We start from the raw sequence: 20,078 nt of genomic DNA, 5'->3' as shown, positions 1-20,078 counted from the left end.
TTTAACTTCTGTTCTACGGAAATTAATGGAGGCACTGGTTAAAGAAGCATTGCAGGATCATCTAGACAAGACTTCAGAGTTATAGCTCAGGGACACAGCACGGGTTTGTTAAGGGGAAAGTCTTGTCGGACTAATTTAATTGTATACTATGATGTAGTCACAAAGGAACTGGATACAAAGAATAACTTTGATATCATATATTTAGATCTTAGAAAAGCCTTTGATACTGCTGCACGTGGAAGACTGCTGCACAAATTGGAGCAGTGTGGTATTGGAGGCAAATTGCTGCTATATATAAAGGGATGGTTGAGTGGGAGAAGACAGAGAGTGGTAATCAATGGACACTGCTCTTCGTGGACTAATGTTATTAGTGGAGTCCCTCAGGGTTCAGTGTTGGGTCCATTGTTGTTTTCTGTATTTATAAATGATATTGATGATGGTGTATCAGACTTAATGTCCAAGGAACTTTGCAGACGATACAAAGGTTGGCAGGGTTGTTAATGACACTAATGACAGTACACTGCTGCAACAGGATCTAGAAAAGTTGAGCGGATGGGCTGAGAGGTGGCAAATGAAGTTTAACATTGACAAATGTAAAGTACTACATATGGGAAGCAGTAATCCCAGAGTAACGTATCAACTCTATGGTACAACACACTGACAGTGGTAGAGAATGAAAAGGACCTGGGGGTAATTGTGCAGGCAGATACGAAGTTTTCTAAGCAGTGCAGACAGTCTTCAAGAGTAGCTCATGGTGTCTTGTCAATGATATACAGGAATTTTTCTAGCAGGGATAAGGCAATGGTTAGACCACACCTTGAGTACTGTATACAGGTCTGCAGGTGTCATTTTAAGAAGGATATAGAGCTTTTGGAACAAGTACAGAGAAGGGCAACAAGGTTAGCGAATGGAACAAAGGGTTGCTCTTATGAAGAAAGGCTTAAGTTTTGCAAATTACAGTGTCTGCAGACTAGGCACCTGCGAGGCGATTTGATTGAGGTGTATAAGGCTTTGAATGGATTGACCAGGCTCAATGCTGATGGGATTCTTCCTCTTGCTCACAATAATTGCCTGAGAGGGCATAAATTGAAATTGAGGAAAGACGGTTGTAGGATAGATGTGCAGAAGTTTGCCTTTAGCCAGCAGGTGGTTGATTGCTGGAACAAACTTCCATATGTCGTTATAGAAGTTGATAGCTTAAATAGATTTAAGGCGGAGTAGCATTAAGGCGGAACTTGACAAACATTTGGAGCAAGTGGATGGGTGAAATAAGGGTTTTTTTTTTGGCTGATGCTATACAAGCTTGCTTTCTTGCATCATGTGCCTTTGCTAATGCTAATTAATGAAATATCTTTATTAAATATTTGACAAGTATGAATTAAAATTATTTAGGTAATTATGGTTGAAAGTTCTATTAATATTCTTTGGGGAAATTAGGTACTGTTTTTTTATGTCTGTCTTTGCTCAGGTCATTAGGTGATTTATTAAGTTTACAGGATATGTGTACATTTGCTTGTTTTAATGTTTCAGCAGTTTTGTTATATGATAGGTGGTGAGACCACATCTGAAAAAAAAAAAAAATAATAATAATAAAATAAATAAATAAATAATAAAAAAAAAAAAAAAAAGACTAGCATCTAAGAAGGTTTAACAAAGGAGAACCACATTAATGAGGGGTGTCAAATTTTTTTCCATATGAATAATAACTTAGAACCAGCTTGCAATGCCCTGTAACTAGACATCTTAGATGGAGGGGGTTGAGTCTAACTAAAGTGTATAAAGCAAATTCCCAAAGTGTGAGGTGTGCACCCAGGGGGTACACTTTGTTTGGGGAATCGTGCTTTTTTTTTTTTTTTTTTTTTCCAATTTTATTTCATTCATATGAATTTTATTTCAATCTTTGAGATAGATGTTTTGAAGTACTGGGTGGTTATAAAATAAGTTTCCCTATTCAGAAGATCCTAGTGTCTAAACGGTTAGAGTTAGCGCCGTGAAAATCAGTGGGTATTTCATTTAGGGTATGGGGAAGTGATTTGTAGAAGAAAAAAAATTAGTTCAAATTTCCGCCGCCAGGGGAAAGGGCACTGCACATATGTAAAAGTTGTCATTTACTTCAAGACACTCTGCTTATGCAAATGACATCCTGTTAGATAAAAGCAGAAAGGCCAACACCACCGTCAATAACCATTATGGCTCTTACAAAAAAGGAACGTGCTCATTTAGTAAAACTTTTACCAGAATAATAGTAACTCTAATGCAGCACTACATGAATATTGGAAACTTAAAAGGTTTGCATAAAGGACCTTTGACATCAGTGGGGATTTGAAAACTAATAAAGAAATTTGAAGTGACCAGGGAGTTAGGTGTAATTCCAGGCAGGGGATGACCATGTATCAGAATGGAGGTAGTAGATGAAGTGGCAGTTGCAATGGTTTCCAGGTCAGAATGCAAAACACTACCAGTCAGTAGTGCCAGAGGCATGTCAAGAGACTTGAACCTTCCTTGGTCTACTGTACGTAAAGTGCTTTGAATAATTTTACACTGGTTCCTGTACAAGATTCATGTAGTGCAATAACTAAAGTCTTGTGATCAGCAACAACGAATAGACTTTGCTCTACAATTTCTGGCCCGTATGGAATTTGATGATACATGAGTTCGAACGATCTTGTGGTCTGATGAGGCACATTTCACTCTTCATGGGGCTGTAAATGCACAAAACTGCCGAATATGGGGAACTTCTCGTCCATCTACTGTGCATGAAAAGCCACTACAAAGTCCATACATTACAGTTTGATGTGGATTCAAAGCAGAGTTTATAATTGGACCATTTTTCTTTTAAGATCCTACACCTCGTGGCCCCATAAGGTGTACGGTAACTAGTGCACGGTACTGCGCTCTTCTAAGAGATCACATTTTATTCCTGCTCTGCAAGAAAGGCAATGCTTGCAGACTGTAGTGTTCATGCAAGATTGTTCCCCTCCCCACATTGGTTGACAAGTGAAGGAACTGCTCCGTTCAACATTCGGAAATGATCATATCATTTCTAGAGACTTTCCGCAGTTCTGGCCAGGCCAATCAACAGATCTCAATTCCTATGATTTCTGGCTACGGGGATACTGGAAAGACAGAGTTTACCATGGCAGCATACAGACCACGTGTTGATTTTAAAGCAAGCATTAAACAGCATGTAGCCCACATCCCCAATGAGATGCTATGCAAGTGAAACTGTCACACGCAGTCCTCCATTTTTCAGAATGTCATCTCAAGTGAAGGAAAGCACATAGAACAATATCTGTAGATTTATAAGTTCTGATATTAAATCTAATAATCCTAAGTTAAGTATTCCATCTCATGTGTACAGTGCCAATTTCTCCCCTGGTGGCAGAAATTTGAACAAATTTGTTTCTTCTACAGATCGCTTCCCCATACCTTAAATGACATACCCACAAATTTTCACAGCGCTATCTCCAAGCGTTTTGACACTCTGGTCTCCTGAATAGGGAAACATTTTATAACCACCCAGTATATGTTAATTTATAAAAGTATATAGCCAATGGCCAAATTTTATACATATCTGTTTATTTTCACTCGTTTCGCTTGTTCTCGAAGGAGAGCATAAAATTTATGAACTATTTTAAGGGTGAGGTAGAAGGTATAAAAATTTTGGAACCTCTGGTATGTGGGCCCTGAAGGGGATTAGTAAAATGACTGAGGGAGGTATAACTTCTACTCCAATGAAGAGGTCCAAAAAGTAGTCCATGAATAGCTCAACAAGCAAAAAAAGAAAAATTGTCAACTGTATACTAGCATTAGTTTTTCAGTGAAAAATGTGCACTGCAGTGGGAGGAGATTCTGAAATTACCATTCCTTACCATCAAGAGAGACAAAAACATTTAAGAACCTAAGCTAAGTTTTAAACAGAGTTTAGGTACCAATGCTTTCCAAGTTCTGCTTAAAGCTTTAGCTATCAACAAGCAGTAGTAGTTATGGGACAACAAACACTATGACAAACTGAACTCCACCATTTTTGGTTTCAGGTCCTAGAAGACTGGTCACAACTTTAGAAGCTAAAAGAGCTTACTGTCTTTTGAAACTAGCTGATTTGGGAATGAAATAAGAATTCACAGTTTGTCTTTGTGCTCCTAATGCTTTCACATCTTGGTATGCCATCACTGTTGGCAAGTAATCATTAGTTTCTCTTACTGTATATTTGGCCTTTTGTAGTGTTACAAATATACGGTATGTGAATTAGAGAAACAGGTTTGGAAATTGAGTCTGGAGGAGAATGCCCAAAAGGGTATTGAACCCTTTTATCTAAATTCACATTATTATTAGCTATATGGTGCAAGGAAGCCTGAGGCTTATGCTGCACCAGGAGATAGAGAGATAGAGAGAGAGAGAGATAGAGAGAAAGATAGAGTGTGTGTGTGAGATTTGGTTTTTAGGAGCATTAGCAACTAAGGCCATATTGCTCCGGGATATGTGATGACCTTTCCGCATCCTCCGTATTTGGTGGTGACGGGCTCGAACACCGGCCTAATCAAGAAGCGTGTGCCACGCACTGCTGCTCCTTCCCACCTGGCTACGGAGGCGCAGAGAGAGAGACAAAAGTGAATCACCAAGAAAGAGAAGAATGATGATTTCCAGCTCAGGACCCAAGCCCATGCTCACCAGATGTGAGCCCCTGGGGAGACTAAATGGACTTGAACTGAGGAAGGAAAAAACCACCGTCTGCAGCGTTCCCACGCTGCTATCATAACCTTTTGTATACAGTGCTTTTTTTTCAGAATACAGAATGTATTAACCCTTTCAGAAGTGAATATTTTATGTTTGTCTTGAAATTTTTCCAGTAAATACTGCCATCTGGCAGCACAAAAATAGCTTTGAAAATCTGAGGTGGAACATTGCTCTTGTCAGCCACTGACCGATTTTAGCTTATATCAACTTGTGGATCTGGATTTCAGCAAATAGCTTACAAAAGCTGTAAATGTGGAATTCAGATTCAGAAGTTGAAATCAAATTAAATGAAACTTAATAGATGTAGAGGACATTATTGCAGAAAAATAAGGTAACTAAGACTTTTTTTTTTTCCCCCCACCAGTTTCTTACAAATTGATTTTTTAAAAAAAAGTTCAAGTTTCATTTTTGTTAGTTTTGCTTTAATGATGGGCAGTCAATCTCAATAAGAAGAAATAAATATTTAAAAGCATTTTGCAAAGCCTATTCCTATTGAAAACTCACTATGCTTTCATTGTGAGTTTTCAGGAAACTCATTTGGGAAAGTGAGTAAAGGAGAGTTGGGTTTGCTAATGATTAAAACAGATTACATCTTAACTAAATGCAATAAATTAATTACCTTCTTTTGTAATTCATACCAACCATCCTGATATTCCTTACTTCCAACTTGTTTTATAGTATCTTCCATCCCTTTTCGTACAATGTCTTCAACCTAGAAAAGAAACTCAAATTAAAACTGGCACATTACATTTACAATCAAAAATATTTGATTTGAAAATTATTATTATTATTAGCCATATAGTGCAATGAAGCCTGAGGCCTATGCTGCACCAGCCAAAAAAAAATTCCCACATTACCGAGAGAGAGAGAGAGAGAGAGAAGGAAATCGCCAAGAAAGAATAAGAAGCAAACCCCTGAGGTAAAAAAGAAGAACTGGATTTGAACCCAGGACCTCTTGCACCCAAAGCGAGAATCATACCCCTAGACCAATGAGCCACACTTTACTTTCATTCAATTAAATTAAGTGGTAGTGGTTAAACAGATTTTTTTGAGTACCCAAAAACAGAATGACAAGGTAGTTTAGATATCTTTATTATAGGAAATATTAAGATTAATTTTTAATTACTCATGTAGCATAAATTCAGTCAAACTTAAACTCAACAGATCTTAAAGATCATAATTAGTGGAATTTGAAAGTACCAGAAAGTAATATTCATTTGAAACTAGTGTGGTTACTGATGGAGAGATGTTACTGAGTGGTCATAATAGTATTAGTATTAGTAACGGCCGCATGGTGCAAGAAAGCCTATGGCTTATGCTGCACCAGCCAAAAAAAAAAAAAAAAAAAAAAAAAATCCGAACAAAACAATGATAAAAACAAAAAATAAATAAATAACTAAATAATAATAATTAATAAATAAAAAAAAATAAAATAAAAAATAAATAAAAAGGAAATTAAACCTATCATCCTATGCGCTTCCCTTACCCGAAAGTACTATCCAGATGACCTTTGAATTTCCCCAAACTGTCGGCCTCTACCACCCATGAAGGCAACTTATTCCAGTAATTTATAACTCGCTGGCTAAAATAGAACTTCCTGCAGTCCAATATAAACATTTCCCCCCGTAACTTGAATTTATGTCCCCTAGTTCTAGCATCATTTATAATCTTGAAAATTTTGTCCTCATTCATTTTACTGATGCCTCTCAGAGCCTTAAACACCTCAATCAAATCTCCTCTAAGGTGTCTAGTTTCCAAACTCTGCAACCCACATATTCGAAGTCTTTCTTCATAAGGACGCCCTTTTGCCGATCTCACCAGGCGAGTTACCCTTCTTTGCATCCTTTCAAGAAGCTCGATGTCTTTCTTTAGGTGCGGTCTCCATACTTGAACACAGTATTCCAAGTGTGGTCTAACATAAGCCTTATATAATGGGATTATCACGTCCCTATCTCTACTCTAGATGTGCTTATATAATGGGATTATCATGTCCCTATCTCTACTCTAGATCTCTACTCATGTGCTTTGAATGGACTGCTAAATACTGTTAATGACTGTATTCATTGTCAAAATAATTAAACTCCACTGATCTAGTTGTTGTGCCACAATATAAACAAGACAATGGTAGTGCAAGTAACAATAGTCTATTGTCATCTTTACTAATTAAATAGTAATTATATAACTTGCTCCAACGCCTAAAAAAATAACATTAATTACAAAGCAGAAATAAATATAGCTGGACATAATTCCTCTGCTATAACACAAAGTTGTTATATAACTATAGTGCATCGATTTGGCCACCTGCGGGTAGTAAAAAATGCACCCTACATTTTTTACTACCTGTAGGTACCCTGCAAAAAATGAAATTCACTTAGCTCACTAAATGAAATTTAGTAAACTAAATTTCATTTCTGGATGATTTAGTGAATGAGGGGAACTAAATGGCGCAAAAAAGTTATAAAAAATGAAACCAGGATCATCACTTTGCACTGCATGCAGTCAGTATGAAAAGTAAATCTCTTGACAACTAGCAAGGCATGTGTCTGAGATGTAATAAGAGCAGAAACAATCACCATAGCAAACAAAAAACTCAAAAAGCATTGTAAATGAAAAGATTGTTTTGTTCTTTAAGCTCTTTTACAAAAAAAAAAAAAAAAATGCTTTGGCTACACTGCAGGAATACCACCATTTGAAAAACTTGTACCCTTTCCAAAAACGGTTTGTGCAAAATAAACGAAATTTAAAGAAACCAATGCCTTGTTTGTAGCATACTGGAGCAGTGTTTCATCAACTAGTTATTTCATGAGCAACAAAGTACAAGGTGCTTCTGTTGACTGACTGATTTCCTCCTACAGTGGCTTCCTCATAAGATCCATGTGCTGCTTCAGGGGAAGTCGCTGTATCTCCAGTATGTAGGGATCTCCTCTGAATCCAAGGATGATACCATAATTACAACTAAAGGGTTTCTGCTCCTTGGCTACTTCTTTTAATATAATTGGATAGATTCTGTCAGCCCCAGGAGCCTCATTTTACTTTTAGCTTCAGCAATTTCTCTTTCACTTTCCTGTCAGTTATCACAAAATCAATTAACTTCCAGTTGGAATTTTGCATGCTTCTTGGTATCCCCATTCATAAAAACTTAATGAGTAAATTGGGATGCAAAATATTTATTTAGTTCTTCAGCTACCTGAACTGGATAATTAACAGTTATGCCATTCTTTTCTGGTGGACCAATGTGGCTCATCCTTTTCCTTCTAATGTTAACATAAACAAAGGATTCTTTGCTACTTTTCTTCACATTCTTAATCAAAGACATTTCATAATCTGCAGCAACTTGCCTAAACCCCTTAGTGACTTAATTGAAGACTAATTTATATTTAGTATGTTTGTATTCTCTGATAATTTATAATCATTCCATGTATATTTTCTTCTCTGCCACTGGTCTCATCAGTTCATCTGACATACATTTAAGTATAAACTTTGAACAATCTCTTGCTATAAAAATCTTATTAGCTTCTGCTGTTGCTTCTCTGAATACTCTCCTTAGAATTTGCAGTTGTTAGCATCATCACTTGGTCCCCACTGTAAAGAATTTAAAAACTGTAAGACCATTGTAATCACCTTTACAAAAGCAAAATTCCTTCCCTTCACTCTAGGCAGTAGTATATATTATCGTATATTTCTAAGCAAATCTTACAGTGATGCACCCTGATCACTGCCACCTAGTGATTCCTTTATCTGGAGATAAATGTTGTTTCCAATATTCCCATGATATGTTTCAGGCAACAGTTGGCCATGCTGTGCTAAACAAATTTGTATTGAAAATGTGCTCTTGTATGAAGCAGTTTATCATACCAAACTGTAGCTTCCTCACAGTGTATTGTAACTTGAACAGACAAGTTGTGCTATGTCAGTTGTGTGGCTATATATGCAGTGCCAAATGCATCCAGTGTCACTTTTTACAACTAATTGTTTTGTACCATTCATTTCCATATGATCTAGATCAGGGGGGGTGGCCAACCGATAGCATGCATGAACAAGTGGTACACAAGCTCTTGTGAGTGGCCTACTACCAATATGGAAAAAATAATTTTCAGTTGATTCAAAAAATCTGAAATCTACATAAACACCAATTTAAATTCAACTTTAATTATCAGAAATTATGATCTAGGTTTCAATGTGATGACCTCACAAGGGAAGAACTCCTTGTGACATCAATTCTGTATGGATCAACATTTGTTCATCAACCTGCATTAAATTTATTTCATAAGTTTTTTTTAAATTAATTTAAGCACTTAGCATGAAATTCCTTTACATAATTTTAGCTTTTTATGGCATTCACCCTCCAGGTAGCATGCAGGGCATTTTAAATATGATATAGCATACTACAGGAAACAGCTGGCCACAACACATCTATACCCTGCCTATTCCAGGTTTCATCTCTGGGTGATTTTCCACTTACAGGCAGCTAAAAGTGACACTTTAATTGTAAGTATTTTGTATAACAGAATTTGTACTATATAAGACTAGTCAGTCTTCTCCAGGGTGGCCATATTTTGAAAATTGGTAAGCAGGACAATCTAAAACGAAATGTGTAGTATAGCATTTTTTCCTTCAAAAAGGAAAAGAAAAATATAAAATTACAATTAAAATACATTTTTTTTATCAATCAATCATAGTACAGTATTTATTTGTTAATAAGTATTTGTCCTATATATAAACTATAATATTATTTATAACAGTTATTTTAAAAATATCGAGGAAGACTACTTTCACTTTATATTTTTCTTTAGATTTTTCTAGTTTTAAAATTTCTTCTCCTTCTGAAGATTTTAAAAAGTTTTTAAAATTCTGAACAGAACATGTTATAGTTTTCTTTCCCCATAAGTTCAGCTTCTAAATTTTCTAATAAAAGATGGTTTCTCTCTTTCTGCCAAGCAGTTTTCATTAAGCTGAAACCTCTTTCTGATGAAGCATTTGAATGTGGAATGCTTAATATGGAGCTTACAATTTGAGACAAATTATTTGCCTCTGGAAATTGAGAAAAACTGCACCCATTTTTTTTTTTTTTTTTTTAATCACTCATTTTATTTTCTTCATTACTCAGTGAAGATCTAATTTAAAACACCAAATAGTAAAAAGATTTCTCAATTCTCATTAACACATCAGTTACATTCCAATAAGAATTAATTAAAAATACGTAAAATAGTTTTTTCCTCTCTTATCAGGACAAATGATGGTATTATTGGGAAGCGGAATTTGAAGTTCTAAATAGGGACAATCCCAGTCGTATTGGGATGGTTGGCCACCCTGGTCTTCTCTAATGGCAACAGGCTCAAGTTGCGATTCTGTTATGACAAATTACTACAGCGCTATACTATAAATAAACAGCACTCCTCAAAAGAGAAGCTTTTTGTTTCAAATAAAAAAAAAAAGAAATCTTTTTTAGTTGTAACACAGTACCACACCTGTCTTCACCCTAAAGATAGTTGTTTTGATAGGAGAGTAGTCACATGTCAGATCAATAACTGACTAATTGCAAGATAATGATTCTGAATGATTTTAGAACTCAAAGTTTGAGGCTTTTAGGTTACTATTCTTCTATTTTGTTTGCCATCTAGACCAGTGGTTCCAAAACATTTTGGCCACCATTCCCTTGGTTCCATAAACTCATCCCCAGTGCCCTTACTCTATAAAACAAGTTGTGTGGAAGATAATAAAGGAAGATAATAAAAAGAAAGTTAAGGAAGATAAAAAATTTCAAAACAGTAACAATTAATTACATATTAATTCAAATCCAATTTAAAATTTTTAGTTTAACTCAACAAAATTGATGAATTTTATCCAGTAATACCAGCTTTTCAAAGGCTGAAGATCACTTAGCAAGGGTCTTAGATACCACATTTAGTAACTACTTCACTGTTCAATAAATTCTTAATGCGATGGATGGGCTTGATGAAGTGATACCAGTTTCCCAGTGTCTGGTTTAAAGTCACTTAGGAGTCGAATCACCACATCTAGAGAAGTTGGATGACTGCACTAAAACTACATTCCACCAAATATGAAGTTGGAAATGCAACATGGAGCTTCTTAACCACTGTCCATAGTGCAAGACAGTGATCAGAAATTTCCTTCTTCAACCAAAATGTTTGGTATGATTTCTTAAACTTTGACTTCAGTTCAAAGTCATTTTGTAGCTCCACTACCAACTTCCTCAGTATGTGAAAATGGATTTGTCACTTCCCAATCTGGAATTTCCATCAAAAAGAAGATTCCCAAATCACTTAGACATACCTTTATGCAGTATATCCAAATGGTCAAAAAAAAACATGCAGATCATCATCTTGCATCTCACCTTTCTCTTTTAGTTCAAACATGCTTTGAAATTGGTAATGGCTTGTGATAGCATGTATTGTGCTTGAATAGAGTTAACTTTGAAATAAACATAAAGATAACAGTTCTGGCCTTAAGACCAATGTCATTTCCTTGCAAACTGCAAATTCATTTTATTGAATTCCACAAACAGTTTTGAAAAATAAGCAATTTCATGTCCGATCTCGTCAAGTTCACTTTTCAAAAAAAAGTCCACAGCAGCATTGAAAAAAGGTCATAAAAACATCTCTCACATAGTTGCCTTTTGATAGCCAATGAACTTCAGTATGAAGCAGCAAACATTCAAAATCTTCATCATTCTTGACACAGAACTCCCTCAGTCATTAAGAGTATGGAATATAGTTTTATTACTGCAGTGAATTATGTGATGACTTGTGCAGGTGATCACGGTTTTTTTTTCCCCAGATGTTGGAGACGAATGACAGTGAATGGTAAAGACATTTGGTGGCACTGCTTTTTTCAAGTAAGCAACACACCTACAGTAGCAACTGGTCACTGATGGTGTTCCATCCACCACCTTGCCATTTAAAACCCCCTAGATAATCCCATCTAGGTCTAGACAAGTGGTTCCCAAAGTGGGCGACACCACCCCTTGCAGTGGTATCACCCACTTTGGGAACCACTGGTCTAGATCTAATTAACTGCATATTTGAGTCCAGATAAATTTAATTGTCAAAAACTTACTTGTCCTAGACTTGAAGACAAAACTGTATCTTATATACCACTTAGCATCTTGATTTATATCACTGGATTTTAGATTGTTAGATTGCTGAGCCTAGTCTTCCAAAATGGCAATTTCGAGATTAGAACTATATTAAAAATAAATAACCCCTTGTAGGAGAAGTGCTATATTTTATTTCAAATGGCTTTGTTTAGCACAGCCATATTTCCACTGAATACTGAAAAGCAAATCTCACAGGCAACAAAATATCATTGCAACTTGTCATTCAAGGATTTAATTAGCCAACTTATAACTTTTAAGCAGTAGTGAAACCACTTTAGTGCCAGTTCTGCTGCTGCAGAGGGTGGACAGAGGGTTAATGGACTTCAATTGGTTTGGCATGATCACCGAAGAGCACAGGAGTGGGCACTTGAACTTTGAGGTGGTGTCCAGAATTTACACTTGAAACCAAGAAACAAGCAGGCGCCTCCGTAGCCAGGTGCAGCAGTGCATAGCACACGCTTCTTGATTAGACCGGGGTTCGAGCCCGTGATCCATCAAATATGGAAGATGCAGAAAGGTCAAGAAATGACCACCACATATCCCCGGAGCAATATGGCCTTAGTTGCTAATGCTCCTAAAAACCAAATAACAACAACAAGAAACAAGCAAAATTGCCACTGCATTTCTTCAAAATTTTTTTTTTTGACTAAACAATATTCTTAGTAAAGTAAAATAAGCAATTTCAATTAAATTCAAGTTTACCACAAAATAAAACTTCGTCCTTTTTGATCTGTAATATTTATCAGTTTTCTGAGGGATATTTGGAAAAGCACTAGCCAAAAAAAAAAAAAAAAAAAAAAAAACTTCAAAATACAAAAAAGTCTTCAGAATTAACATTGCATTCTTTCTTAATTGAGCTTTTGACTGTTTTAATATAATTTAAAACAGTTTTTTTTTTTTTTTTTAGCATGCAAAATTTATAACTCAAATTTTTGCAAGTACAGACAAAAGCAGCAGAATTAATATAACTAATCAAAGTTAGCAAAAAAATAAAAAATTAAAAAAATATGCCCTGGATTTTCTATTTTTTTTTATCCTGGCTTTTTCCATTTTGTTTCAGGTTTTCTCCATTTTTTTCTAGTTTTCCTCATCCCAGTTTTGGGGAATAGACCTCTTCTTAACAAAAGTGATTATCAGTTGTCTTGGATAAAATGGTAGATATCCTAATTTCATTGCTAATGAGTCTTTGCCAGCTTACCAACAAGCCTGTTGCTTAATGGAAGTGGCTAAGTAGATTGTCATTTCTTCATTCAGGTTAGCAATTTCAAGAAGTGTTACTATCATGAGTGCTGCCATTCTTCAACATCTGCAGAGACCAGTGTCTGTAGAATTGTAGTCTATAAAAAACGTCTGAAGTAACAGAAAAATTGTATTATTTCCTTAATCTCTTCAAGGTGTTTAATCAAAGGACAGTTCAATGTAAATTTATTATGGGAAATATGGCTCCATCATGGACAATTTCAACTACCAAAACAAGATTAAAAATTACTTCAATTAAAGTAAGTTACATACCTTTGGTTTATAGACAAAAGCAAGGATTCCACCAGCTAGTTGAGTTATTAATATAAGTGAGAGAATAACTGCAAACTGAAATTATCAAAATAGTAAGTTTTAAAAAAAAATCACATTAAGAAAATACTATAAATAAAGAATTTCAAGAAGTGTTACTATCATCAGTGCTGCCACTCTTCAACATCTGCATAGACCAGTGTCTGTAGAATGGTAGTTTATGAAAAAAAGTCTGAAGTAACAGACAAAGTATGGAGGAGGGAGGTATCTTGTCTCCCCCTGTTAAAGCCCATAGTCTAAATTAATCACTATAAAGTAAATTGATGTTACTACATAAATTAGCTTGTTCAAGTGCATTTCAACTTGAGTATATAATGATTTTTGTAATTTACTTCCTGATTTTGATTATTCACATTAAAATATTGTAGTATGGCATAAAATATACTGTGATATTACAGTATATTTTATGCCATTATTATTGCAATTTTTAGTGTATAAACCAGCTCAAAGTAGGGCAGTATACCAAGGCTCTGCAGTTCTTTTAGGACCCCACTCATAACAATACAGCCAGAAAATGTATCTGTCTCCTTAAGCAAATGCAATGTGCAAAATTGATGAATGAGAAGTACTAATTATAAAAATTACAATGTATTCAATAATACAGCATAATATCACTTATTGTTCAAATCAAATTATGTTTAGCAGCCAAAAGAAATATGGTAAAATCCCATAAAAACAAACAAAAATAAAACAAATACTACAAACTAAAAATGTTTGTTAGGTTTTTGTTTATTTATTTTTTAATGAAAACACCAAGCACAAGAAGTATTAGAATCTACTGTACTTAGTACCATGCATGGGTTGAGAAGATAAAAGATACTTGTTGACATTAGACTTGAATTTCTGTAGACTATAATTTTCAGAAAAGGATGCCGATTGTTTGTGGCATGTGTTCAGACTGGTTATTATTAGTAATGACCACATGGTGCAAGGATGCCTAAGGCTTATGCTGCATTAGCAAAAAAAAACAAAAAAAAAGCAACATAATAATAATAAAATAAAAGAAAATAGACAACCTTGCATTTCCCTCCTCACACAGGTACTATCCAGCCGACCTTTGAATTTCCCCAAACTGTTGACCTCTATCACCCATGTAGGTAGGGTGCCTCTGTAGCCAGGTGGGCAGGAGCAGCAGTGCGTAGCACACGCTTCTTGATTAGACCGGGGTTCGAGCCCGTGACTACCAAATACGGAGGATGCAGAAAGGTCAGGGAATGACCACCACATATCCACGGAGCAATATGGCCTTAGTTGCTAATGCTCCTAAAAACCAAATAACAAACAATGTAGGTAATTTATTCCAGTAATTTATAATTCGGTGCCTAAAATAAAACTTCCTGCAATCCAGTCTAAACATTTCCCCCCCTTCAGGTTTGGAAGAAACAGCAGGAATTATAGAAGCCAATTCAGAAGACCAGTGCCCTTAGAAGCACCTATAGAAAAGGCATTCAGCTGAAACACAGTCTATGAGACAGAGTAGAAACTTTGTTAGAGATGGGTCATTAATTAACCTAACTGCTCTTTTTTTGAATGAAATCTAGAAGCCTGAAAGAAGTTTTGAGGGCACCATCCCAAATGTGGAAACAATATTCCATGGTAGGGTGGATTTGCAATTTGATTGAACAGCTGTTTGGAAGAAAAGTAACACAGAGATGTGTTTTTTTAGATGCAGAGGAGGCAGTATTTGCTTATGCCAAGAGAGATTACAAGTCAAGATAATCCCCAATAGAGATATATGACCTTACCTAGAAATCAGTGTCATCGAAGACAATCATAGCAGCAGAAGAATCCTTTTTGTGAGATATAAGACAGGACTGAATTTTAGAAGAATTGAAACCAAACTAAGTTATCTTTGCCCCAGTGGAGAATTACCTGGAGATCAGCATTTAAGGAATTGGTAGTGGATATTTGAGAAGTTGAAGCTGTCTGTGCAGGGCAGGTTTTCTCAAATTGGAAGGTGGAAGGCAATGTGCTATCATCAGCAAAACTATGGATAGGATTTCCAGTCAATTTAAGGAGGTCATTAATGTACAAGAGGAAAAGAGTGGGAGAAAGAACTGAATCTTGGGGAACATCTGCATTAGTGGAGGAATTAGAAGACAGAGCCATCTATCATCATCTGCAGTGAGCAGTCAGAGATAATTGGATACCCATTACAAAAAAGACTCTTGAAAACCATACGATGGAAGCTTATTTAGAAGACCTTTATGCCAAACATGATCAAGAGCCTTTGAAATGTCAAGAGCAACTACTTCAATTTCAACCTTTTCTAGTGAATTTGTCCCGCTATTTTCCTCATCCCCTGCAGATGAGCTTTATCTTTGGCTGAAGTGGCATTAATACAATCTAGTTTTGACAGAGGTGGGAATAGATGGGCAAGAGTTGCAACCAAAAAGTTGCAATTAACCTTCACAACAAGTTGCTCTGATATTGCACTATTTTCAAAACAAACAGATAATGCAAAAAGGTTAAAACTCATTATTTCACAGAGACAGCCTAATACCTGATGAGGATCAATAAGTCCTTCGCTTTTATTGGAAGGTAAGCTTGGCACGGGGGGGGGGGGAAACACTACTGAACAGTTTCCACTAATACCATTCCCAAAAATCCTGCTGAAACTTCTGGTTTTTGGTTTTTTTTTTTTTTAAGGAGCATTAGCAACGGTGGTGACTGGCTCGAACCCGTTCTAATCAAGAAGCGTGTGATACGCACTGCTGCTCCTTCCCACCTGGCTATAGAGACCTGAAACTTCTGAATTTGCAAAAGAGTGGTTGGGTTAATTAATGATTTCTCTTGTGCAAGCTCATTCCATTCTCTATCTCACTGGGATTCTATTGTTGCATGTCTTTTCTACCCGTTTCAAGAGAAAGAGATTAGCATTTTTAGCATTAAAAATGCTAATCTCTTTCAGAATTATGTTAATATTGGGTTTAGCATTAGCATTAGTAGAGGCATATGATGCAAGAAAGCAAGCTTATTCAGCATCAGCCAAAAAAAAAAAAAAAAAAAACAACCACTACTCCATTTTCACCCCTCTGTTTGTTCGAAATACCTGTCCAGCTGAGCCTTAAATTTGTTTAGGCTATCAACTTCAACAATAAATGATGGAAGTCTATTCCACAAACCAACTAACCGCTGGCTAAAGGCAAATTTCCACACATCTATCTGACATCCGTCCTTCCTCAATTTGAATTTATGCCCTCTCAGGTGATTATTCTGAGCAAGAGGAAGAATCCCATCGGCATTGAGCATGCTCAAGCCATTCAAAGCCTTATACACCTCTATCAGATCACCTCTCCGATGCCTAGTCTCCAGACTCTGTAATTTGCAAAACTTAAGCCTTTCTTCGTAAGAGAAACCCTTTGTTCCATTCACTAGCAGAAGCCTGAAAAACAAGATGCATGGTATTTCAGAGACTGCTGGGAGCCATTGCGGTACAAGTAAACACATGGGTTGTGTTAGGGTAGCTAAGAATAGAAACAGGTGCAGGTATACTTGCGTGTACACCAATGCTAGGAGTTTAGTAAATAAATTTGATGAATTTGCGGTATTGCTCAAAACATCGAAGGCGGATATTGTTGGGATATCAGAGACGTGGTGTCACACAGATATAAGGGATGCAGAACTGCAATTTGGGGAGTACAACGTCTACAGAAAGGATAGACAGGATAGGAAGGGAGGAGGGGTTATGCTATTAGTTAAGAAACACATAAAAACCAAGGAAGTGAAGCCAGTCGACATCGCTGGACAGTGCAGTGTGGAGTCAGTTTGGTGTGACATAAACATTGGGAGATCAAAATTGAGAGTAGGAGTGTGCTATAGGCCTAATGACTCTGATGAGTATAATAAGGAACTGTACAGGGAAATAGAGTGGGCCAGTAAATCAGAGTGTCTTATAATGGGAGATTTTAATTTCCCAGATATTGACTGGAATTTGGGGGCTGGTTACTCACACACTAGCAGGACTTTTGTGGATTTATTGGATGATTGTTTTCTACATCAGCATGTTCGGGAGGCAACTAGAGGGAGTAATATACTCTTGATTTGATTATCAGCAGTGATTCTTCATGCATTAAGAATCTGCAGATAAATGAACCACTAGGTGGCAGTGATCACAGTGTGCTGAAGTGGGATTTACTCAAAGAGGTAACTACCATTAGGGGTAAAGGGAAGGGTTATTGCTTCCGTAAAGGCGACTACGATGGACTGAGACAGTATTTAAATTCTATACAGTGGGACCAACTGATGATGTTACCAACAGCAAATTCAAAATGGGAAGCATTCAAAGAACTTATCTTGGAAGCTACTAGGCTTTACATACCAACTAAGAAATATTGTTCAAGGTTTAGGCCAAAATGGATGTCAGATGAACTAATGAGGCATATGGCAGAGACGAAAAATGCATGGGATACATACAAATTAACACATGACACAGAAGCCTATGATAGATACAAGTTGATATGCAACCAAGTTACAAAGGAGGTTAGGCAGGCGAAGGCAGATTACGAGAAATCCTTGGCAAGGGATGCAAAGAAAAACAGCAAAGAGTTCTTTACTTATGTAAACTCTAGAAGGAAGGGGATGAATCAGATTGGTCCACTTGATATTGATGGGTCAAGTGTTGATGATCCTGCTCAGGTAGCTAACAAACTAAATGAATATTTTGCATCGACATTCACACATGAGGAGTTATTCAGCGAGGGGAATGCCAGAGGTGTATTCAACTCTAGCAGTAAGCTACAGAATCTTGAAATAATGGGAGTAAAGTGGAGGAGAAACTGTTGAAGATAAACACAAGAAAGGCACCCGGGGTGGATGGGATCTATCCAGTTATATTAAAGGAGGCAGCAAAGGAAGTAAGCAAACCCTTAGCCATAATTATGAGAGCTTCCTTGGACTCAGGGGAGGTACTCATAGACTGGAAATGTGCAAATGTGACCCCAATTCACAAAGGAGGATCAAAGGCTGACACAAGTAATTATAGACCTGTGAGCTTAACTTCTGTTCCAGGAAAATTAATGGAGGCACTGGTTAAAGAAGCATTGCAGGATCATTTAGACAAGACTTCAGTTATAGCTCAGACACAGCATGGTTTTGTTAAGGGGAAGTCTTGTTTGACCAACTTGATTAGATACTATGATGCAGTCACAAAAGAACTGGATTCAGGGAATAACTTTGATATTATATACTTGGATCTTAGAAAGGCTTTTGATACTGTTGCACATGGAAGACTGCTACACAAATTGGAGCAGTGTGACATTGGAGGCAAATTGCTGCTATGGATAAAGGGGTGGTTGAGGGGGAGAAGACAGAGAGTGGTAATCAATGGACACTGCTCATCGTGGACTGATGTTATTAGTGGAGTCCCTCAGGGGCTCAGTGTTGGGTCCATTATTGTTTTCTGTATTTATAAATGATATTGATGATGGTATATCGGGCTTAATGTCCAAGTTTGCAGACGATACAAAGGTTGGCAGGGTTGTCAAGGACACTACTGACACTATGCTGCTGCAACAGGATTTCTAAAATACAGAAAACAATAATGGACCCAACACTGAGCCCTGAGGGACTCCACTAATAACATCAGTCCACGATGAGCAGTGTCATTGATTACACTCTCTGTCTTCTCCCCCTCAACCACCCCTTTATCCATAGCAGCAATTTGCACTCCAATGTCACACTGCTCCAATTTTGAAGTTCTCTGAGCAGTGCAGATGGGCTGCAAGAGTAGCTCATGGAGTATTGTCAATGATATACAGGAATTTTTCCAGCAGGGATAAGGAGGTGATTATACCATTGTATAAGGCGATGGTCAGGCCACACCTAGAGTACTGTATACAGGTCTGGAGGCCTCATTTCAAGAAGGATGTAGAGCTGCTGGAACGAGTACAGAGAAGGGCAACAAGATTAGTGAATGGAACAAAGGGGTGCTCTTACGAAGAAAGGCTTAAGTTTTGCAAATTACAGTGTCTGGAGACTAGGCACCAGCGAGGTGATCTGATAGAGGTGTATAAAGCCTTGAATGGTTTAAGCATGCTCAATGCTGATGGGATTCTTCCTCTAGCTCAGAAAAATCACCTGAGAGGGCATAAATTCAAATTGAGGAAAGACAGATGTAGGATAGACGTGCGGAAATTTGCCTTTAGCCAGCAGGTGGTTGGTTGGTGGAACAGACTTCCATCCCTTGTGGTGGAGGTTGATAGCCTAAATAAGTTTAAGGCTCAGCTGGACAGGTATTTTGAACGAACAGAGGGGTGAAGTGGAAGTGGGGGTTTTTTTTTTTTTTTTTTTTGGCTGATGCTGCATAAGCTTGCTTTCTTGCATCAAATGCCTCTACTAATGCTAATGCTAATCTTGTTGCTCTTCTCTGTACTCGTTCCAGCAGCTCTACATCTTTCTTGAAATGAGGCCTCCAGACCTGTATACAGTACTCAAGGTGTGGCCTGACCAATGCCTTATACAAGGGAATAATCACATCCCTATCCCTGCTAGAAAAATTCCTGTATATCATTGACAAGACACCATGAGCTACTCCTGCAGCTCGTCTGCACTGCTCAGAGAACTTGATATCTGCCTGCACAATTACCCCCAGGTCCTTTTCATTCTCTACCACTGTCAGCGTAGTACCACAGAGTTGATACGTTGATCTGGGGTT

At 37.0% G+C, this 20,078-nt stretch overlaps 1 protein-coding gene across 1 annotated transcript in view; it reads right to left on the bottom strand.

Annotated features, from left to right (window-relative positions):
* LOC150091749 (CD63 antigen-like) overlaps positions 1-20,078 on the bottom strand; it is a 103,697-nt gene that overhangs the window by 43,222 nt on the left and 40,397 nt on the right. Inside the window, exons 3-4 of the mRNA XM_090385544.1 lie at positions 13,367-13,441; positions 5,357-5,449 (exon numbers count right to left, since the gene is read on the bottom strand). Of these exons, the coding sequence (XP_090241670.1) occupies positions 5,357-5,449; positions 13,367-13,441 (168 nt within the window). The remainder of the gene's footprint in view (positions 1-5,356; positions 5,450-13,366; positions 13,442-20,078) is intronic.

Source organism: Mastigoproctus giganteus, chromosome 1 (assembly GCF_048544385.1).
Source record: "Mastigoproctus giganteus isolate SK-2022 chromosome 1, ASM4854438v1, whole genome shotgun sequence".
NCBI lineage: Eukaryota > Metazoa > Arthropoda > Arachnida > Uropygi > Thelyphonidae > Mastigoproctus > Mastigoproctus giganteus.
This window is presented reverse-complemented; position numbering and strand designations above follow the sequence as displayed.